Raw genomic sequence first — 19,400 nt, forward strand, 5'->3', positions numbered from 1 at the left:
CGTTTATGGTGCCAGGGTTTTGTTCTGCCCATGGACGTTTTCCTTTGGTTATAGTAACCCCATACGTTCACTCGGAGCCTGCAGGCAAAATATAAGGTCTACTCTGACCAACCAACCAAGGCCTGGCATCCGAAACAAACCACGCCGGGGACCCTTAAGCAGTAGAATACCGCAATCGAATTTTAAACCCAAACAGTTTCACCCTCTGAGCAACGAGCCCACCTAACAGGGCTTTGTAAGCTGCCTTTCTTCCCAGAGTTTTGCAGGACACAGAGGGGTCGGGGCCCAAAGAGGGGAAGACCCCACCCCGGCCTCAGAGAGCTTTTACTGACAACTACTGCTGGCTCCTAACCTTTCACCTCTCAATAACCCTGCAGGCGTCCACAGTGGTTTGTCTGCGCGGCCCGGGCTGCGAACTCACCCGTGTTGATCTCGGCCTCATCATACACGTCCACCTCCAGGAGCCTGATGAGCATGCGGAAGAGGATCCTAAGGAACTGTAAATAGGAGCCAGTCTTTCCCACCTGATGGAGATACGTTTAATCGGGGGAGGAGAGGGAAGGAAAAGAGAAAAGAGATTTCACACCTGGGCTCTTCCGCGGCTCCTTCTCTGCCTGAGAGGCCCGCGCGGGGCCTCGCGGCCCCGACCTCTCCCGCCCCGCCCCCCGGGGGCTCCCCGGCTTCCTTGGGTCCCGGGACCCCCGCCATACCTGGGGGGGCCCGCTCAGCAGCAGGCGGCGGGGGTGGCAGGCGCGCGCGCCCGAGCCGGGGTCGGGCTGGTTGCCGGCGTCGGCGTGGTGCGGCCGCGCCGCGGTCCACTGGCGATAGTAGAGGGACTGCTCCTCGGCGCTGGCCGCCTTGTGCAGCAGCGGCCGCAGGGCGCTCACCCAGGCCACGTCGGCGTGCGGCAGCAGCGAGGCCGAGGCCGGCAGCCTGCCCCCGCGCTGCGCGCCCAGGAGGCCGTAGGCCGCCTTCGACAGGATCACGATGGGGGGCAGCGCGGCGGGCAGGCCCCTGCCGCCCGAGACCAGCTGCCCCGGCCACGGCAGCGCCCGGGGGCCCGACGAGGACGACGACGGCGGCTTGGAGGTGGTGCTGCTGGCCATCTGGGGGTCCAGGGACTCCCACTCCTGCTTCAGAGCCTCCCCGGCTCCCGCGAGGCCCGCCGAGACTCCTTCGTCCAGCCCCACGCTGTTGGCCGGGCTCTGGAAGCTGGACGTCAGGGACTGCTTCTGGGACTTGTCGGCCGTGCTGGAGGAGCTCACCCCGTTCTCCATGATGGAGCCTGAAAGAGGACGGACGGCGGCCCCCGCAAGCCGCCCTGTCACCCGGGCCGAGCTGTGGGGCGGCTCTGCTCCGCGAAGGAGGGCGGGCGCAGCCATGCGCCTCCCTCCACCCCGCTCCCCGGCCACCTTCCGCGGGCTCGGCCCGGGGGAGACCCAGCGGGAACCGGCTACACGTTCCCCGCCTTCCCCCCCGGGGCGGCCTTTCTCCGCCCGCTCCTCCCCGCTTCGGCAGGGCTCCCAAGGGCTCCACATCCTGCCCACGTCTTTGCAAATCAAGATTATTAAACGCTCCTCAAGGTACCTCGTTTGGATATGCTCTCTGATTCACTCCCGGGCCCTGACCACATTCAAGTCCTGCTCTCACGGGGTCCGAGGGCCCCCACTTCTGGCCGAGGATAAGCTCCCAGGGTGCAGCTACCTCCACTCACGCCCGGACCAGAGTGGGAAACCACTCCGTGGAAGAGGGCGTGCAATCCACTCCCAGGGAGGCACTGCGCTTGCCCAGAGGCCCCTGCACGTGCGGCCAATTCACTTCAAATGTGTTCTCCCCCTTTAGCCCATCACCACGCTTTGGTCTGAGGACAAACCTGAAGCTCATTACATTCAGGAGTGAAGGCCTTCTCCTGCTCTGACTGGCGCTTCCCAAGCCTGGGGGTCAATTCCCGACCTTGTGAGATGCTAGTTGATCAGCCAGTAACCAGAGGCTCGTAATACCAAGTCACTCGGTGCTCAATCTGACTTGTGTGTGAGAACTCATCTCTCCCTTCACGGCCCTTGAGTCCCTGAGGGCGGTGAGCCCCCCCTGAGGACCCTCAGAGTCAGCCCAAGGCTAGGGGTTGGGCATGTGAGGGCAGCAGGTGGGCCACATTGCCCTCCAAGGGGGGAAACGCTAAACAGCAGAAAGCAAACCATTGTATTTGTGTGAGTCAATCAAAGCAAGGCCAAGAACAGTGAGCCTGTGGGCAGCTCTAGAGCGTGGCTGACTTGGAGCCACAGGGAAGAAGAAGAACTCCCACACCCTCTGTCCGCCGTCCCTCCCCCTCCCTCACTGATGCTGGTATCCAAAACCTTCTAGAAGTGATATTCCCCCCTCCCTTCTATTATCCTTTACTAACCTCCCAACATCTCCCCTTTATTCAGAACTGTATTGAGGGGTAGGGGAGGGGAGTGGCTGGGCAGACCCCAAGGGACTGTCCTCGTGCTCTTCCAGGCTGAGGGTCACCTTACAAAGACGGAACCCCACAGGTAACTGCCTCCGCAGTTCCCACGGGGAGCCATCGACAGTGGCTGACAGTGAAAGCAAGACCAGTGCTGCTTTTGGTCGGGAAATTGTGTTGTGTGTGTGCTGTGTGTGTGTGTGAGATGGAGCTGGGAGAAGGAACGTAAATCAGTGGTGGTTCCCTCTGTAGTGGATTTGTAGTGGGGTTTTCATTTTTAATCTCTTCTCTATACTTCATTACATTCTCCAAGTTTTCTATGTTAAGCTTTATTATAACTTTCACAATCAAGAAAAAAATTGATATAGTGCTGCATTTGCTTAATACTATTTATCAGACAAAAACTTATACCAGGCACTGATACCAGGCACTGCCATCAGCCACACGGCCACACAGAGTGGCTGGCTGACTGCAGGCTGGAGCATTCCAGTCAACCTGTGGCCCCAGAGCAGCCTTAGAGTGCAAACACTGGCTATTAAGTACTTAGAAAAGTCACTCATTCCTTCATTCATTCATTTATTCAAACACAGTTTGTGCCAGGTACGAGGCCAATTACCACAAACTCAGAGCTTCAAGATCTGGAAGGAAAAGAAGGCCTTTGTGCACATATCGGTGTAGAACATCCATGAGATGATTAGAGTGGGAAAGACTAGGGTAAACGGTGGCAACCAGGGTGGATGAAATTCACTTATTATATTGAACCCATAAGCAAGCACTTCATTAGCTGTTTCCCAGGGAAGTACTTTGTGGTGGCCCCACAGTCGTGTTTTCCAAGTGTCCCTCTGGGGGAGCTGAGGTCTGGACAGGATGCCTGAGTCACCCAAGACTGCTCCGAAAGCCTTGACAGGTGTCAGCAGATAACCTCTGCCTTCCGTACACCCACCCACCTGCTCACTCCCATCCCTGATCCCTTAGAAGAGAAAAGCCAGTACTTACCAGAGGTTCCAGTGACGGCACTGCTGTTGCTCTGGGGCCTCTCCAGGTCGATCAGCAACTCCTCAGCATCGTTCTCGCTGACTGCAGCTCTCTCTTGCTCCTTGCCGCTAAGGTCCAGGGCGACAGTGGGCCCCCGGATGACCTCTTTTGAGACATAGCAGCACGCCAGACCCACCTCCTGCTCCAAGGCCGTGCGAGTTAAATAGCTTGAATCAATTAACCGGAGGTCACAGTACTTCAGAGACCTGCACGGAAGTAAAGATGCCTTGGGTGAGTCTGGCTGGCCCCATACACACAGCTCACCTGCCCCTGGGTGGCAGGATGCTGCGATAGTCAATGTCATGAGTTGCAGCGCCAGGCAATCCTTGATTTAAGCCTCAGCTCTGCCGCCTCCTAGCTGTTAGGACCTCGGGCTAATCACTTCGTTTCTTCACATGTGAAACAGAACAGCAGTGCCCGGCTGCTCCGGTTATTGTAAGGCGTGAATGGCACGACGCAGGTGAGGCACTTAGGAGACGCCTGACTCACAGTAAGCACTCAGCTAATGCTAGGATTAGCGTTGCTGTTGCCTTGCAGCCTACAGACCGCAGATCCTTGAGGCAACAGAACAGATTAACAGAGACATTTCATCTAAAAAACCCCTCACTGAAGGCAAGGCTTTTCCTCCCTGCCTCTCTGCCCTGCTTTGGTGCGCACACACTTCTCACTTGTGTCAATCTCCCATTCCCCGAATTGCTAGGCGATCTCTGGAAAGTCAAAAGAAGGAATCAAGGAAGGCTAAGTTTCTCATATCCCCGAATAAGACAATTCCCCTCTCACTCGCCAAGTGAATGAAATGAGTAAGCATAAGCTCAGCTGGGCAACTAATGGAAAATCAGAACTAACGATTCACACCGTACCTGGGGAAGCTTTCTCCAAGGGGATCTTTGCCAGTTAATATCACAATACAAGGCAGCCCTTCCAGATCCTGGTATGTCCGAGGGGTCCACTCTTCTGCTTCATTTCCTCTCCAAGTCTGTAGAAAGGGACCCATACAATGTTAAAATTAACCCCCTCATTTAAGTTTCCACATTCTTAAAGGTTTCTACATCCAGGCTTTATGTACATCTGTGCTCCCAAATGACTTCCAACAAGTGTGTCTGTACATATATTAAATTGCTACTAAAAAGCATAAACAAAGCACTCTAGAAGAATGTGGCCTTTCGTTTTATCCCAATAGGATAAAACATACACATCGTGCATTAGCCACACAGGCCAAAGAAACACACAACGTGAAATACCCCACCAATGGTGCAAACCTTACAGAAATCCTGTTAAACCACCCGACTCAAGGCTCTTAAGTGCACTTGCTTCATATAATGGACAGACTCTTGGGCCTGATTGACTGAAAAAGACCATTTCAGTTGTGTGTGACTAATAAAAGAATCTCAGCAAAACTCCTCATACATAATTAGCTTTTCATGTATATTAACTCATACATGCTTATACACACATAGGTATATCTTTAATAAGTGGAACATCAAGCTTGAAAACATGAATGTATCAACAGACAGGAAGAAAATCCCAACTTTAAATATGTTCAAGAGTGAAAAGATCTTATAGATTTTCTGTCTACTTTAGAGCAGAAAGAAAACCATCTCTTAAGTAGCTAAGTTGGTTTCTACTGCTTTTTTATAAACTATGAACATGCTATGCTCCATATTAGCTTTCTAGGAGATACAAGAAATGAATTCACATTTTGGTAATGGTTTTGGGAATGAGGACTAAGAAGTGAGGTGTTAAGTAATGCATACAATTTTATTTTAAAATAGACTGCTACTTCCTTAGGTAAAACTAAAATGGGATAAAAAGAAACTAGGCAAGAGATGATATAACAGATTGGTTACGGACTTGTTGACATCTAGAAAAACTAGTCTTCAGAAATAAATATACCCACAATTACTTCAAATAAAATGAATTTAATTTGTAAAACTGGAATAACAACCTGAACCTTGTTGCACAATCTTTTATCACATATTTGCACACCAAGGAGAACTCAGTGGATCTAGGTAATTATTTACAAGTTTGAGAGACTTTCTATGTCTTAGAAAATCAATCTGTCAGAAATATTTTTTAAGATATTAGAAGAAAATTTCTCCTCTCAAATTCAGTTTTCCACATATTTTCATGTCAAAGGGAACCAGAACATCACCTAATTTAAAGCAAACAATTCTGCAAAGAGGAACCATTTTACTTATAAGCCTTCACATTGGAGTTATGATATCCCTGACACAGGGGTCTCCCTGTGTATGTTTCTTGGTTCTGGCAAGAATGAGGTTGGGTTATAGTGATGGGATAACAGATATTATGTTTTATAAGGAGATTTGGTTTCAAAATATTATTAAACAAATCCCACTTTTACTCGTGACCAATCAGAGCTAGCCAAACCCACTATAAAATGCTTTTCTGTCACATTACTTCTTTTTTTGGTCGTTAATGGAGGTACTGGGGATTGAACCCAGGACCTTGTGCATGCTAGGTATGCACTCTTCCCCTGAGCTATACCCACCCTACACTGCCATGTCTGATGATTGGTGGCTGCCATTCTTCTGTGGATCTACTGTGCCCTCAGGGTGGTTCTCCTGCAGAGGCATTTAAGACAACACAAAAGACTGGGCAAGCACTGACTTCAAGGATAATATGGGGGTCCAAGGCCAAGGAAATCTAATGAAAGCTGCACAGGCCTTCTGGAGGAACTGGTTTATTTAGATTTAAACCTTGAATCCTTCCAAAGTACTTGTTATCACTTAGAAGTTAACCACAATACCTAAAGGATAATTAGAGGTAAGCACAAAAATAAGACCAATAATGGAAGAAGCAGCACTGGATTTTACCCAAGGCTAGAGATAAAAGGCACACCAGCACCTCTTGTCAGAGGTAAAGGAAGTTGATAATTTAGAAATAAACAGGTGAAACAAGACCACCTAGCAAGTAGCAGTCTTGCTTAGGACGTGAACATCTCAAAGGGATTTCAAAATTCCACTTTGACACAAGTAGAGAAGCTAAAAAGGATGGATTGATGTGAGCGGGTGGTTTTGAGAATACGGAAATCTCTTCTGCGTGGCTGCTGCCAGACAGGTGCTCATGCAGACGGAGCTCTCACTGCTTGGAGAAGTATTTACTCCAGACCCCCTTTGTGTCCGGCACACTGAGAGCAGTGGCTGCACAGGCCAGCTGCCCTCTGGAAGCCCTGCTGGTGGTTCTGATGTGTTAGCAGCCAGGCTAAGAATCTCAGGTATAGACTGTGGTTTTCAAACTATGGCCCAGAGGGGCGGGTTATTTAGGACCCATGGGTTTATACTGATTTAGTCACTGGCACTTCTGAAGGGTCTGAACAGATGAACTAAGACTCTGTTAGCCATACTTGGTCAGTGTTGGTGGAGAGGCAGAGAAGACCCTGCAGCATGGCATCCTTTTAGACCATCTCCCTGCAGGAGGTGTGTGAGACTTCACAGAGCTGATTATCTGCCTTTCCAGACACGTACCATCACTGGTATCATTCAAATTGTCTCACGACCTATGTCTTATTAGTGATACCGTAAGAAGAGTTTGGGGGCTCTTATTTGTTATTTACCCCAGGAATTCTGCTGTGATGTGGTCTATGACTCTAATTTAAAATTGTGAACATTATATCTATGTAGGCAAAGGTAAATGTTACAACTTCTATTAGATGTAAGAGTAAGAGCTTCTGTTTTTAGACAGGTTAGTTTGCTTCAGCTGCGTATTAAGCTAACACAAGGTATTTTGTTTGCATTTTGGATTACTCAAGTGAGGTAACAGAATACAATAAAAAGGTTTACATCTGCAAAATGCTTTATGAACACTAAATAATAATCCCCAAATTAGAGCTCTTAGAGATCCTACAGTCCAAGCCTCTCATTTTGCAGACAGGAAACTGCAGCCCAGGGTGGGAATGCAAATCCTCTAAGCCTACGTGCTTTCTTTTCATAAAATTTGTGTCAAACTAGATTTTTCTTCACCCAGTTTAGCTCAGTATTTAGTTCCAAGGTGCAGAAACTGTGTCGATCTAACCCAGATGTACAGTACCTAGCTCAGTACCATCCCTATGTGTACGTGGGGATTTTATTAAATGCTGTCTAATGGCTGGGACACACTGGACTGTAAAAGTCCCCAGACAAATCTGAGCAGGGCATGAGGTAGGCAGTTAGGTTAGTTGAGTAAGGAATTCTCCCTCGCCCGCCACACCTGCCAGGAGGGGTCTGGGGAAAGCAGTGCGTCCCTGGCCGTGCAGGGGTGAGGGGCTTAGTCATGCACAAATCCCTCTGCAGGAGGCTTGGATGGGTCTCAGTCCAGCCCACGCCTTAGGAACCAAGCAAGTACAAAGAAACAGCAAACTGTGGGGGAAATCCACATGCAAGAGGGCGGGGAACAGTTCTATATGAGCACTGAAGATAAAACAGAATACTTTACCGGCTCTGACATAAGCGGACAGAAAGGCTGGATGGACAGAAAAGAATCAGTGAATGGTTGATATACTTAGAGGTGTGCGGCCCCATGGAGGTCCGGGAGAACAACTTACCTTTTTTTCTGAGAACACACATGGTGGTGGGCTAGATGCATCTCGAACAAGGTCAATAAACATGGGGTGAAATTGGGTCGTCGCATTTTTGCACCTGCAGTTGGAGAGCATGGAGGACCAACTGCATGCATGTGCTAAAGAGGGGGCTTGACAGAACCTTAATAAACTGGGTCCAACTAGGAAGGTGAACATGTCCCTTAGTTCAGCCTTAACATTGCCATGAGATCACACTGACACGTGTGCAAAACTCTATGGCACTCAGGCCTCTGGGCCACCTACATGGGATTCCTAGAAAGCAGAAAGAAACAGAGAAACGTCTGTCTGTGGCTGACCTTTAATCGCGCCACAAAGTGGGTTGCGACACTGAGTTCCGAGGCGGGGTTCCCGAGGATGATCTCGAAGCGGTACTGCAGCCCCAGCTTGTCCCGCACCTCCTGCAGCCGCTCCTTGGCCAGCATCGCCAGCTGCACGGATGGCACCCTGAGAATGAGCATGTGTCCCCTCCCGCTCTTGGTCTTTGCCGGGGAGCTGAGGAGGTCATCCAGGATGCTGAGTGTTTCCGGCGTGCTGTGGTCTCGGAGTGACGCCATGGTGGTGAGAGCCATCAGAGCCTCCGAGTACTGCTGGATGAGAAGGTAGCAGCGGACGACCATGCTGTGCAGCCGGGGGTACCTTCGACAGAACACAGGGGGCTGGCACTCGGGCGGCGGGACCCGCTGGGACAGCCAGGTCTGTGCGGTAGGAGTGCAGATCAAGTGTGGCAGAAAGGGGTTAGTGATCAGCTCTACAGTGACCTTGGAGCCCACGTCACTAGAAGGAACAGGTGGGCTCACAACACCTGTTGGGGTGGGTACAGTGAGGTCAAGAGGTTTAGGGACAGTCAGGCTACCCTGGCTTCTCTGTGGACCAACAGCATCTCCCACCACCCACACCCAGGAGCTTGTTAGAACTTCCAGATGTCCCCACCCACATGTCCCAAATCAGAATCTGCGTCTTGACAAGATCCCCAGGTGATCTGTATCACGATACACTTTGAGAAGCACTGGTCTGGTCAGGTTAATGGACGACAGAGTTATAATGGATGATCTCTGGATCCTAACCTCTTGCTGGTGGCTTTGGGGTAGAATGCCTGTGAGCTTATTTCTCTGACACTTAAGATTACAGTTAAGGAAACTGAGACATTAATGTAATGTCTATGGAGGATCAGGAGTAAAAAGAGTAATTATTGCTAATTTGAGGTCAGCTCCACTGACAGCAGTATCTTCCACAAATGTGCTGGAGAAAACTTGGGGCTGACTGGAGAAATAGCTCCCCCTAGTGGTGTGGCCTTCCATCCACCTGAGCCCCTGCTCAGTAAAGGGAGCCGGGGAAATAGCAGGGATGGCCTTGACTTATCCCAACATTCCCACACCCCCACCCTCCCAAATTGGCAGTTTTTACAATCCCAGAGCAGGCGGAAAATAAATCCCTCATTTACGTGCTATTCCTCAGAAAGCCAGGCTTGCTGGCAGAATGGGCACAAATGAGCAAACAGGACCCGTGCAGGCATCAAGAGGTGCTGGTCAAGAAAGCAGGCTCGGGCAGAGCAGAGCCCTTGGACGCGAGCTTGGCCGGGCTCGCATGGAGCCTGCAACGTGGTGGTGAGCCTGTCAACTTTCTGGTGGCCAGCTGGTAGCACATGCAGCCGCCTAGCACCTGGGTAGGCCAGTGGGGCATTTTGCCTTCGCTTCACTTGATAGTTCAATTTAAAATGAAACAAGTACTTCACCAGCCTTGCACAGAAAAGCCCAGGGTCAAATGTCAGTTAGGGTCATCAAAGGAATGGTGTGCCTCTGAAGTGCTTAGAGCTGGAAAGGACCACAGATGCCTTGGGTTCTGACCACGCCACCTTCTCATAGAAAGAGGCTGAATTAAGGGCTAGAAGAAATTTAACTACTTGCCCAAGATCATCCAACTGCACAGAGACAGAGCTGAGTGTGGACTTTATTTGGGTCTCTGATAATATCTTCTTAGCCACAATTTAGTAGATTGGAGAAAAGTAAAGGAATTCTTCAGTTCAGTCAGTCCTGGGCCAGTCCCTTCAAGTGTATAATAAATTTATCATTAGATTTATAATAGATTTAGTGAATCTATTATTTATTATATCTATTAATTTATTATATCTATCAATTTATTATTAATTTATGACCTGTTAATTTATAATAGACTTAATAAATCTATTATTATATTTATAAAGCTATTTTTAGCCAGGGGTGACTGGGCTGGAGGAAATAAGCACAGATGATCCAAGTTTAAGGCTTAACATTTTTGGCTGGGCCATGTAGGAAAGCTGAAGTTAGAACAAAGGGTAACTTTGACATACAGGCATTTAAATTTCACTCTAGAAGAGTTATGAATTTAGAAGTGAATAGTGTCCCCAGTCTGTGATGCTTGCATTAAACTGTAATTGTAATTTTGTAAACATTACAAAAGTCGTATACGAGTGGAGGAGATCATCCATTAAGACAGGAGTTATGAAACCCCGAGTGAGGTTACTGCCAGAAAAGACAAGTTCCAGGCTGGTGGATGGAACAGGTGGGAGGGAAACACCTAAAGAGGAGCCTCATGGGATGAGTTTGGAAATCTAAGATCCCATGTGTTGTGAAGGGATAATGTCACAGGGTCAGTTAAGTCTTAAATGCAACAGCTGTGAGAATATAAAATCCTACTCCAAGCTGCTCCTCTTCCTGACACAGCATAGCCACTTGCTGGACAGGATGCATCTACCTATCCTCATCTTTATTTTTCTGAGCAAAGTTACAGGGCAGCTTGTTAAACAGATGGCTTGTTATTAATTAGAGCCAGCTTTAAAAACTAAAGCTACTAAAAGCTAGACTGTGCCTTATCGAACAGTGCCCACTGGCCCCGTCACTGCACCAGCAGACAGAATACTGCAGTGGGGCATGGGGAGGGGCCTTTACTAGGCTAGATTCTAATGCCTCTACCTATTCTTTGAGTCTACATTCAAGATCACAGAGGAAAACCAGGAGGACCCTTTGCTTTTCCTGAATTTGACCTGGATTTGGGGAATGAAAAGGAGACAGAAGAGTCATGATCCTTAACCCCAAAGTCAGGGACTGGAGGGGGGGCCCTTGGCACCGAACTCACTCAAATAATCTGATTGTTTCTTAATTTTCTCCAGTCTACACTCCAAACTGCTCATAGGAAAGTTTCATTTTTACTAAGTTATCTAAAGGTACTTGACAGTGGGTGGACAGAGGAGAAAATGAGGGAAAATGTAAAAGTGCAGAGTGTGTGGTGGTGGGGGAGAGGCCAGACCTCAGGAATCGTCTTTAATAAGCAAACCCGTCTCTGCCCACGTGAAATCCGGGTGCAGCAATGAAGCCTGCTTGGGAGACGACTCAGAGCACGGAAAGTGGGTTTACCTCCCACTCTGGGTCGCTGGTTTCCTTTGTTGCTCTTGGAGGATCATAGAAAACCCATACGAGTGAAAGGTCATCTTAGGAAAGGCTATTTTTATTCTGCCTTCCCGTGTCATTTGCACAGCCTGGGCTCCACCACACTCCCTGCGACACTGACACAAAAGACGTTTGGCTCCTTCAGACATGCAAGTACGGCTAAAGAAAGGTTACCGGTCTTTATTTACCTCTCCAGCAGCGTGTTCACCATTTTTTCAAAAGTCTCATCACATCTCAGAAGGGGGCTCGTGACTCCCCACTGAAGAGATTTACTGTACTCATTCAGGCCGAAGTACAGCTTCTCCTCACAGCTCATGGCCTCCTGAGTCAAAACACAAGCAAAACCCAGTGAGGGCAGGAATTACAATGCATCTTGTGCCTTGTTTTCTAAGTGTGAAAGCTTGTAAATTGGATTCAGTTTTTATTTTTTCTCTATGTCAATCTCAATTTCATAGAGATGATTTTTTTTTTAAAAAATTGTTTGCAGGGAGAGGTAATTAGGTTTGTTTGTTTGTTTATGTTTATTTATTTATCCTGGGATTGAACCCAGGACCTCATGCATGCTAAGCTTGCACTCTACCACTAAGTTATACCCTCCCCCTCATAGGGATGCTTTTTAAAAAAACTTTAATTAGAATATAATAACTACCCCCCCTCAATTACTTGGAATAGGGTCCTGGTTATCATATCTTTAATCATAAATACTTCACTAGATAGCTGTAAGATAAGAATCTTTTTAGAAATATAATGACAATGCCATTATTACACTTAAAAATTAACTGTAATCATAGGAATTACTTTTAAGGAAAACTACTTTAAGCCTGTTTCTCTATTATTTCACATCAGGAGAAGACAAAGGGCAGACGCTATGAGCCCATCTTCCTATCGCTGGAGTGATCCCTTCAGGAAAAGACTGAACCAACAAGGTCAGTTAGGATGGTTCACTCTTTCTCTCTCTCTCTTTTTTTTTTTTTTTTAACCCCCAATGATATAGTAAACCTAACATTTACTAGGAGAACTATCTGTTGGATGAAAAGCCATGTATCATTTCATCAGTTCTGTTGGCCTTCCCATTCTGTGTCAGGACAACTACCTGGGTAGCCCACAGGCACGCCCTACGGTTCAGAGCAAAGGAACTGGGGCAGCCTCTTATCTCACCCATAACTTGACCACCCAGTTAATGGACAGAGATAGGGTGGAGAAGATGCCAGCAAAGTGAAAGCTCACAGCAGCCTCTTTGTGATAATCTGCACATGGAGAGAGTTCTCACAAGGGAGGGACTGGGGATGCCAATGTGAGTCGGTGACCTGAGCTTGCGTGACTGTAAGGGACACCCCAACACTCAAGAGAAAAGCTCCAAGTCTTCTTACCTACTTCTCAACAGAGTGAAATACACTGGGTTGAAAAATAAATAGTTATTCTTATGTAAGACATTTCTGGCATCTTTTACTTAAATATGTTTATTTAAAAATATCCAATATGTTTGAGGGGGAGGATATAGCTCAGTGGTAGAGCACATGCTTAGCATACACAAGGTCCTTGGTTCAATCCCCATGTACCTCTGCTAAAAAACAACTAATAATAAATCAATAAATACACCTAATGACCTCCTCCATCAAAAAAAAAATCCAATATATTCACTATTTCTAAACAAAGGATCCATTGCTTAATGGCTAATCTTTATTGTTTTTTAATGAAACTCTCCTTTCTTTTCTTTGATAATATATTTAGCATACAGTTTATAGGTAATAGAAAATATATTTTAAGTGTTAAGGACTGGGCTAAAAAATACAGAGACCTGGATATGTACCATGTTGAGCTATTATCAATGCACTAAATGATACTACTGAGTAATTCAGAGCAACAGTACCATCATCCTCTGTTTCAACCAGAAGTCTGTGAGAAATGATGAAAAGGGAGTTTAAAAGTTTAAAAGCGAGTTGCCCGGAGAGCATGGGAGTAATTAAGAGTGATATAGATCAGTAAGACTAAAGCAAGGGGACAATAACATTTCATTGGAAATTAATCATTTAAAGGCACAAAAATAATCCAGGATATTGATGATGGTGTCAGATGACACCACATTTTTGAGGGGACAACTATACAGGATGGATAATTTTGTGTCTGCATGATAACCTAAAAAAGAACCCCCCATACACTAGAATATTACTCAGAATGAAACATTGCCATTTGGAGCACCATGGATGGACCTAGAGATCATCATACTAAGTGAAGTAAGTCAGAGAAAGACAAATATTATATGATATCACTTATATGTGGAATCTAAAAAAAAGATACAAATGAATCTAGATACAAAAAAGAAACAGACTCACAGTCACAGAAAACAAACTTATAGTTACCAAAAGGGAAAGAGGGAGAGGGATAAAGTAGGAGTTTGGGCTTAGCAGATACAAACTACTATAATAAAACAGATAAACAACAAAGTCCTACTGTACAGCACAGGGAACTATATTCAATGTCTTGTAATAACCTATAGTGGAAAATAATCTGAAAAAATATATGTGTAACTGAGTCATTTTGCTGTGTTCCTAAAACTAACACAATATTGTAAATCAACTATACTTCAGTAAAAAAATAAAAAGTAACACCTAGTCAGATTTGTAGAGGTTACTATTCACTAGTTTTTAGTCTTATAATAATTATAATTCTATGGAACTTTCAGAAGATAAAGCATTATGTTAGTTAGATTTTTGAAACTTTGTGCTATATTTCACAATGCCACGATCATATTTTACTACAATATTCTGCTCCCCAGGGAACTGAGAACATGACTGTGTATCAGAACAGAGACTGACCGTGCTGTCCAGCTGTATCCAGTGAACCTCGTTGCTGGCGCTGATTCGGGACTGTTGGGTCTGCAGAGTGTATGGGCAGGAGGTGACCTGGAGCACCAGGAGGTTGAAAGCTTCCAGAACCTCTCTGCAGTTAATGACTCTGTCAGCCAATCCATGGCTGGGTTCACCATGTGACAAAGAGCCCGAAATGACACTGTAGAAATATGGAAAGTCACATTAAAACCTCCTAATTTAACTGATCAGATGCACAATTAGACATCAAAATGGAGGTAATATTTGAGCTCTTATTTTTCTAGTTCTTTTTAGTTGGGAGCAGAAGTAGAAGCAACCAACGTTTGATGTGGAAGAGCAAAAATCACACGCCTTCGTACTCCCTTCAGACAGATTCACAGATATATATATTTTTCCCTTTTTCAGTTTGTTCCTGATACACCTCAAAGTGTAAGCTCCAAGCCAAGGCAGGACACCTAACTCTGTAGTTGAAGTGGATCACTCTGGTTTGAAAGCTCACCTAAATGAGGGAGCTCCCCATCAAAATATGATGCTCATAATTGTGGGATTATCTGTACCTCCAGAGAGGCCCCAAAGCTATGAGGAATCCTTGCTGTGTTAGGACCCTCTCCTTCCTTCCTTGAGGCTGCTAGACCATGGGGAGGGCTCCTCCTGCCCCCTCACCATGACCAACATTTTCATGTCTCTGAATCATTTTCAATTCTGTGCAATGTGGATGTACCAGGTTGATATGAAGCCTTAAAACCACACACACACACACACATATTTTTTTTTGGTTAAAGAAGTAATCTCAATGCCCATCAGAATTAAATACAAAGAAATGCAATGCATAATCCTCAGAGCTATTACCCCAAACTTTCAAAGACGAGGTATATAAGATCAATGAGCTTTTTCTGCTCATAGAACACTAGCAGTAACTGAACAGGATGTGGGCAAAATTTCTCTTATCTTTCCTCCCTCCCACCCTCCCTCCATCTTTTCCTTCCTTCCTTGCAAATTTAACAAGTTATGCAAGATCTTACTTACACTTACATGTGACTCTAGACTTCAGACCATGGAGTACCAAATACATTTGGCTTCTGAACAAGTGCTTTTGCAATTCTGACATTTCTACCACAGATCAAAAAAATTCCAGACGCCTAACCTCGGAGTGTCCTGAGGAAAGAAAATCTATAAATGCTAGATGATGCCTGAAATTTCCCCGTCCCTACATGGTGAGGGCAAACCATGATATGTAATATTTGACAACTACTTGCCCTTAAGAAAAACTATTTGCCTTTTTCAATCTATAGGAACAAAGATACCCCTACCAGATAACTATCTGGCTCTGCCACAACACACATACTGTTCTCTCAGTAATAAGCCCATCGAGAGAGAGAATAGTTTCTTGTTGAAACTGGTAAATTGCAAAAGGTTTCAGATCTGGCCTCAGATCACTGAACTGGCATCTGTACGGCTGTTAAAGATAAGAGGGAAGAGAGAAAGGCAAGGAAGAAGAGAAACAGCAGGAGAGGAAGGAAGAGAGGACAAGGGAAAGGAAAAAGGACAAGAGCTGGGGAGGAGGGACGGTGGTGGGCGGGAAAGCACATGGTCCTTCTGGGAGTTCACCAACTGCCATCTCCTTGTCACCACCCTTTTCAGGAAACAGCTGAGTTCCATGATGCTCTTAAGACCAGATTTTTTGGGGAGGATATATCTCAGTGGTAGAGCATGTGCTTAGCATGTACGAGGTCCTGGGTTCAATCCCCAGTGCTTCCATTTAAAAAATGAAAATAAATAAACCTAATTACCTCCCCCTACCAAAAAAAAAAGAATTAAAGAAAAATTTTTAAATTAAAAAAATTTTTTAAAAGACCAGATTTTTTAACAGGAATTTGTAAATTCCCTCACAGTCTAGTTAAAATAAAATTAACATTAAAGCAGTAAGAAAAGCTGAGAGAGCAAGGAAAGGGTAGGAATAAGCTATCAGTGAGAAGACGCCAAATGGTAGGGTCCCTGGGCTTTCAAACCACCACCTTTTAAATGATTCATTACATAACCGTTACTGCTGTAGAAGAAATATCGTATTTGCTCACTCTGAAGCAATCACCTCGTTAGTTCCACATGGGAGTTGTCATGAACTAGCACAAACAGCGTGTACGGGTTCTGCTTCACCCTTCTCATAAAAACTTCAAACTTGGTTTGAATCTCATTGTCTAGACGAACAACATATTTCTCTGCTCTCTGATAGGCTGTCCCATTTTCCTCCAGACCCAAGTCTACAAGGACACCTGCCGAGAAGAAAAAAGAGTTTATCTTTTTCACATACATATCTATGAGATAAACTGAAGTTCAGTGTCAACTGATGCAGTGGCTACTAACCCTATGCAGAGATTCACAGAGCAGATAGTTTTCTTTCTTCACATTCCCCACCACAATTTTGAGGAGAAAAATGTCAGATTTCCTTTTCTTTAGAACACACCACCACACCTCCCACACCTTGTACAAAGGACAACAGGGAATGATCTGATACACTGAGTAGAAGCAGCTGAATATATGAGGCCTCTGTCTAATTAAGTTCTATTTGTATGTGAAGTGCTCTGCTAACAGCTACTATAGGCCACTCGGGAAAAATGACATTTTGGGCTACAGCTCTTGGCCAAACTGATATAATCATGTAAGTCTTATCCCAAATTTAGCAGCAAAACACATACAAGAAAAAAGGAAAATAAAATGTTATGTCCAAAGATACCACTGCTAGACTGTGAGTTTTTTAGCTAGCATTTTACTCATTTTTTAAAAATATGTTTTTATTGAATTATATAGTCAGTTTATGATGTTGTGTCAATTTCTGGTGTACAGCATAATACTTCAGTCACTTAGGAACATGTATATATTACTTTACTCATTTTTATTCGGTGACAATGTTGCACAGTATCTAGGGAATGAGACGCCCTCAGTGAGTGTCGATTATGTACCATGTTAATAGAATGAACTGAATTACTCAAGGTAACTATATTCTCAAAATGTTAGGAGCTGTGAAACTTTAGGGCTGTATCATTATCTCTGTCTATAATAAAATTACTTCTACATACAAACGTCTGAAATAGTTAGTTCTAGGCTCATGATGCTGTTGTTGGATAATTAAAATACCAAATCCTCCTTTAAAATGTCAAGACAAGACAGGAATTATGTGAGGTGAAGGATGGGTTTATTGACCTTACTGTGGTAAAAACTTCACAATATGTACATGCATTGAATCACCACATCACACACCTTAAACTTACACAATATGTCAATTATAGCTCAATAAAGCTGGAAAAGACACTGCCCCCAAACAGGGGTGCACAACACCCCTTCCCCTAGACACTCAGCCTCTGAGAGGAGAGCCTTGTGACTCAGCCCATGGCCCTCGATGCAGGAGAAGGAGCCAGAAGACTGATTTGCAGTTCGATATATTACATTAGGGGGTAGATATGGTCCTCCAAAGGCTGGAGGATATCTATTTAGCATCCAATTATCAGCCACATCCACCAGCTCCAACTATGTGGGAAAAAAATTAAAATAAAAAATAAATAAACAAGTTAAATGAAGAGACTTTTACGAATTATGTTGACTTAGTTTTGTTTATCTAGTTTTCTTTTCATATAAAACCAGCTCAATTAACAACCACATGCAATTAGCATCTAGATGCTGTCACAATAATAGCTCTAAATGGTAGAAAAGAAAATAGGAAAAATGTTTTACCAAATAAAAAATGCATTATACCAGAAAAGGTGGATAGGAAGGTAATTTCACTTTCAAGCTTTTTTCATGAGGAGCCTTTCCTCAGGTATTGTTTTCAGTTTTCACCCAAATGTAGTCAAGGGTTGTTGTGAATGTTTCCAAAAGAATCAATCAAACATTTAATTTGGCAGGTAGTCTGAGTTTTTGGAAAATGGACTGCTTACAAAATTTATTCAACATTTGATAGAGATTTATTGAGCATCTATTATGTACCAGGTACTATGTCAGGTATTGTGCTAGGATTGGGGATACACAGGAGGGCAGGACAAAGATCTTAATCTCATGGAGCTTATGATGGAGAAGACAGTATCTCTGGCAAGTGTCATGATGAGAGACGAAGTCCATGAGGGTTGAGGAGGCCGAGGCACACCTCTGAGCGAGAGAGGACCTACTTAATCTCCGGGGCTTTCTGTTTGCTTATGTGTAAAATGGGGAGAGTAGAACCAGCTGAAAATTAGTCTCGATTTCTTAAATTTGCCCTTAGGAAATAAGTAGTGTGAGTTGAATCTCTCAGTGTGAAAAGACCATAAATAATTCACAGAGAGGAAAAATGTATCTTGTGGATAATTAAGAGTTGATCACATTTCAAAACAAATGAAATGAAGACCAGCTGAATGCCTCTGACAGGTCAAGCCCATGCATGCCCTTAATGGAGTCAGAGCCCCATGGATCTTGGAGGCCATTCTCTTCGACATCACGTGGTACGTTAGCCTAACCGCGCAGACAGCTGGCTCTGTAGCGGTGTGTTTGGGTGGGAAGCACGCACATCATTGGCACCTGATTGTTTCATTTCCAACTGGGCATTTTTAGTGGATCATCCTTACCTTTAAATTTTGTTTTAGACTTGCTTTTAGTTTTAAGTTTTGTTTCTTTCCTGGTTATGAAAGTGATAGATACTCATCTGGGGAAAACTGGAAAGTATAGAAATATATTAAAAAAGAAAAAATTATCCATGCTTCTTTCACTCAAAATAAGCCACTGCCAACATTTTTGTGCATCCCTTCCTGTTTTTTTTTCCTACACATACCCTGCCACCTGGCTCACATTTTGTGATTGTAGTTAATCTTTTTTCACCTATCACTGTAAAGTAAGAAACAACGCTACCCACAACCAATCTAATGATACAGTATTTATCCTTCCATAGAGGCTGGTGGGCTTACACAGTGTATACTAAAATTTAAACAGAAGCCGTTTTCATTTTACATTACATTCAACCTCATGAATAATAAGGGAAATAGAAATTAAAACCATAATAAATGGAATCGTATCAAATTAATAAAAAATTAAAAAACAAGATAATTACAAGAAAGAAGGGGATGAAAGAAAATACT

General features: G+C 44.8%; 1 protein-coding gene across 1 annotated transcript in view; it reads right to left on the bottom strand.

The window, feature by feature from the left end:
• The window catches only part of GREB1L (GREB1 like retinoic acid receptor coactivator), a 213,073-nt gene that overhangs the window by 17,164 nt on the left and 176,509 nt on the right, over window positions 1-19,400 (bottom strand). Inside the window, exons 17-24 of the mRNA XM_064481548.1 lie at window positions 16,394-16,574; window positions 14,293-14,485; window positions 11,665-11,798; window positions 8,351-8,690; window positions 4,339-4,454; window positions 3,440-3,684; window positions 711-1,285; window positions 422-524 (exon numbers count right to left, since the gene is read on the bottom strand). Coding sequence (XP_064337618.1) covers window positions 422-524; window positions 711-1,285; window positions 3,440-3,684; window positions 4,339-4,454; window positions 8,351-8,690; window positions 11,665-11,798; window positions 14,293-14,485; window positions 16,394-16,574 — 1,887 coding nt within the window. The remainder of the gene's footprint in view (window positions 1-421; window positions 525-710; window positions 1,286-3,439; window positions 3,685-4,338; window positions 4,455-8,350; window positions 8,691-11,664; window positions 11,799-14,292; window positions 14,486-16,393; window positions 16,575-19,400) is intronic.

This window comes from Camelus dromedarius, chromosome 32 (assembly GCF_036321535.1).
Source record: "Camelus dromedarius isolate mCamDro1 chromosome 32, mCamDro1.pat, whole genome shotgun sequence".
Classification (NCBI taxonomy): domain Eukaryota; kingdom Metazoa; phylum Chordata; class Mammalia; order Artiodactyla; family Camelidae; genus Camelus; species Camelus dromedarius.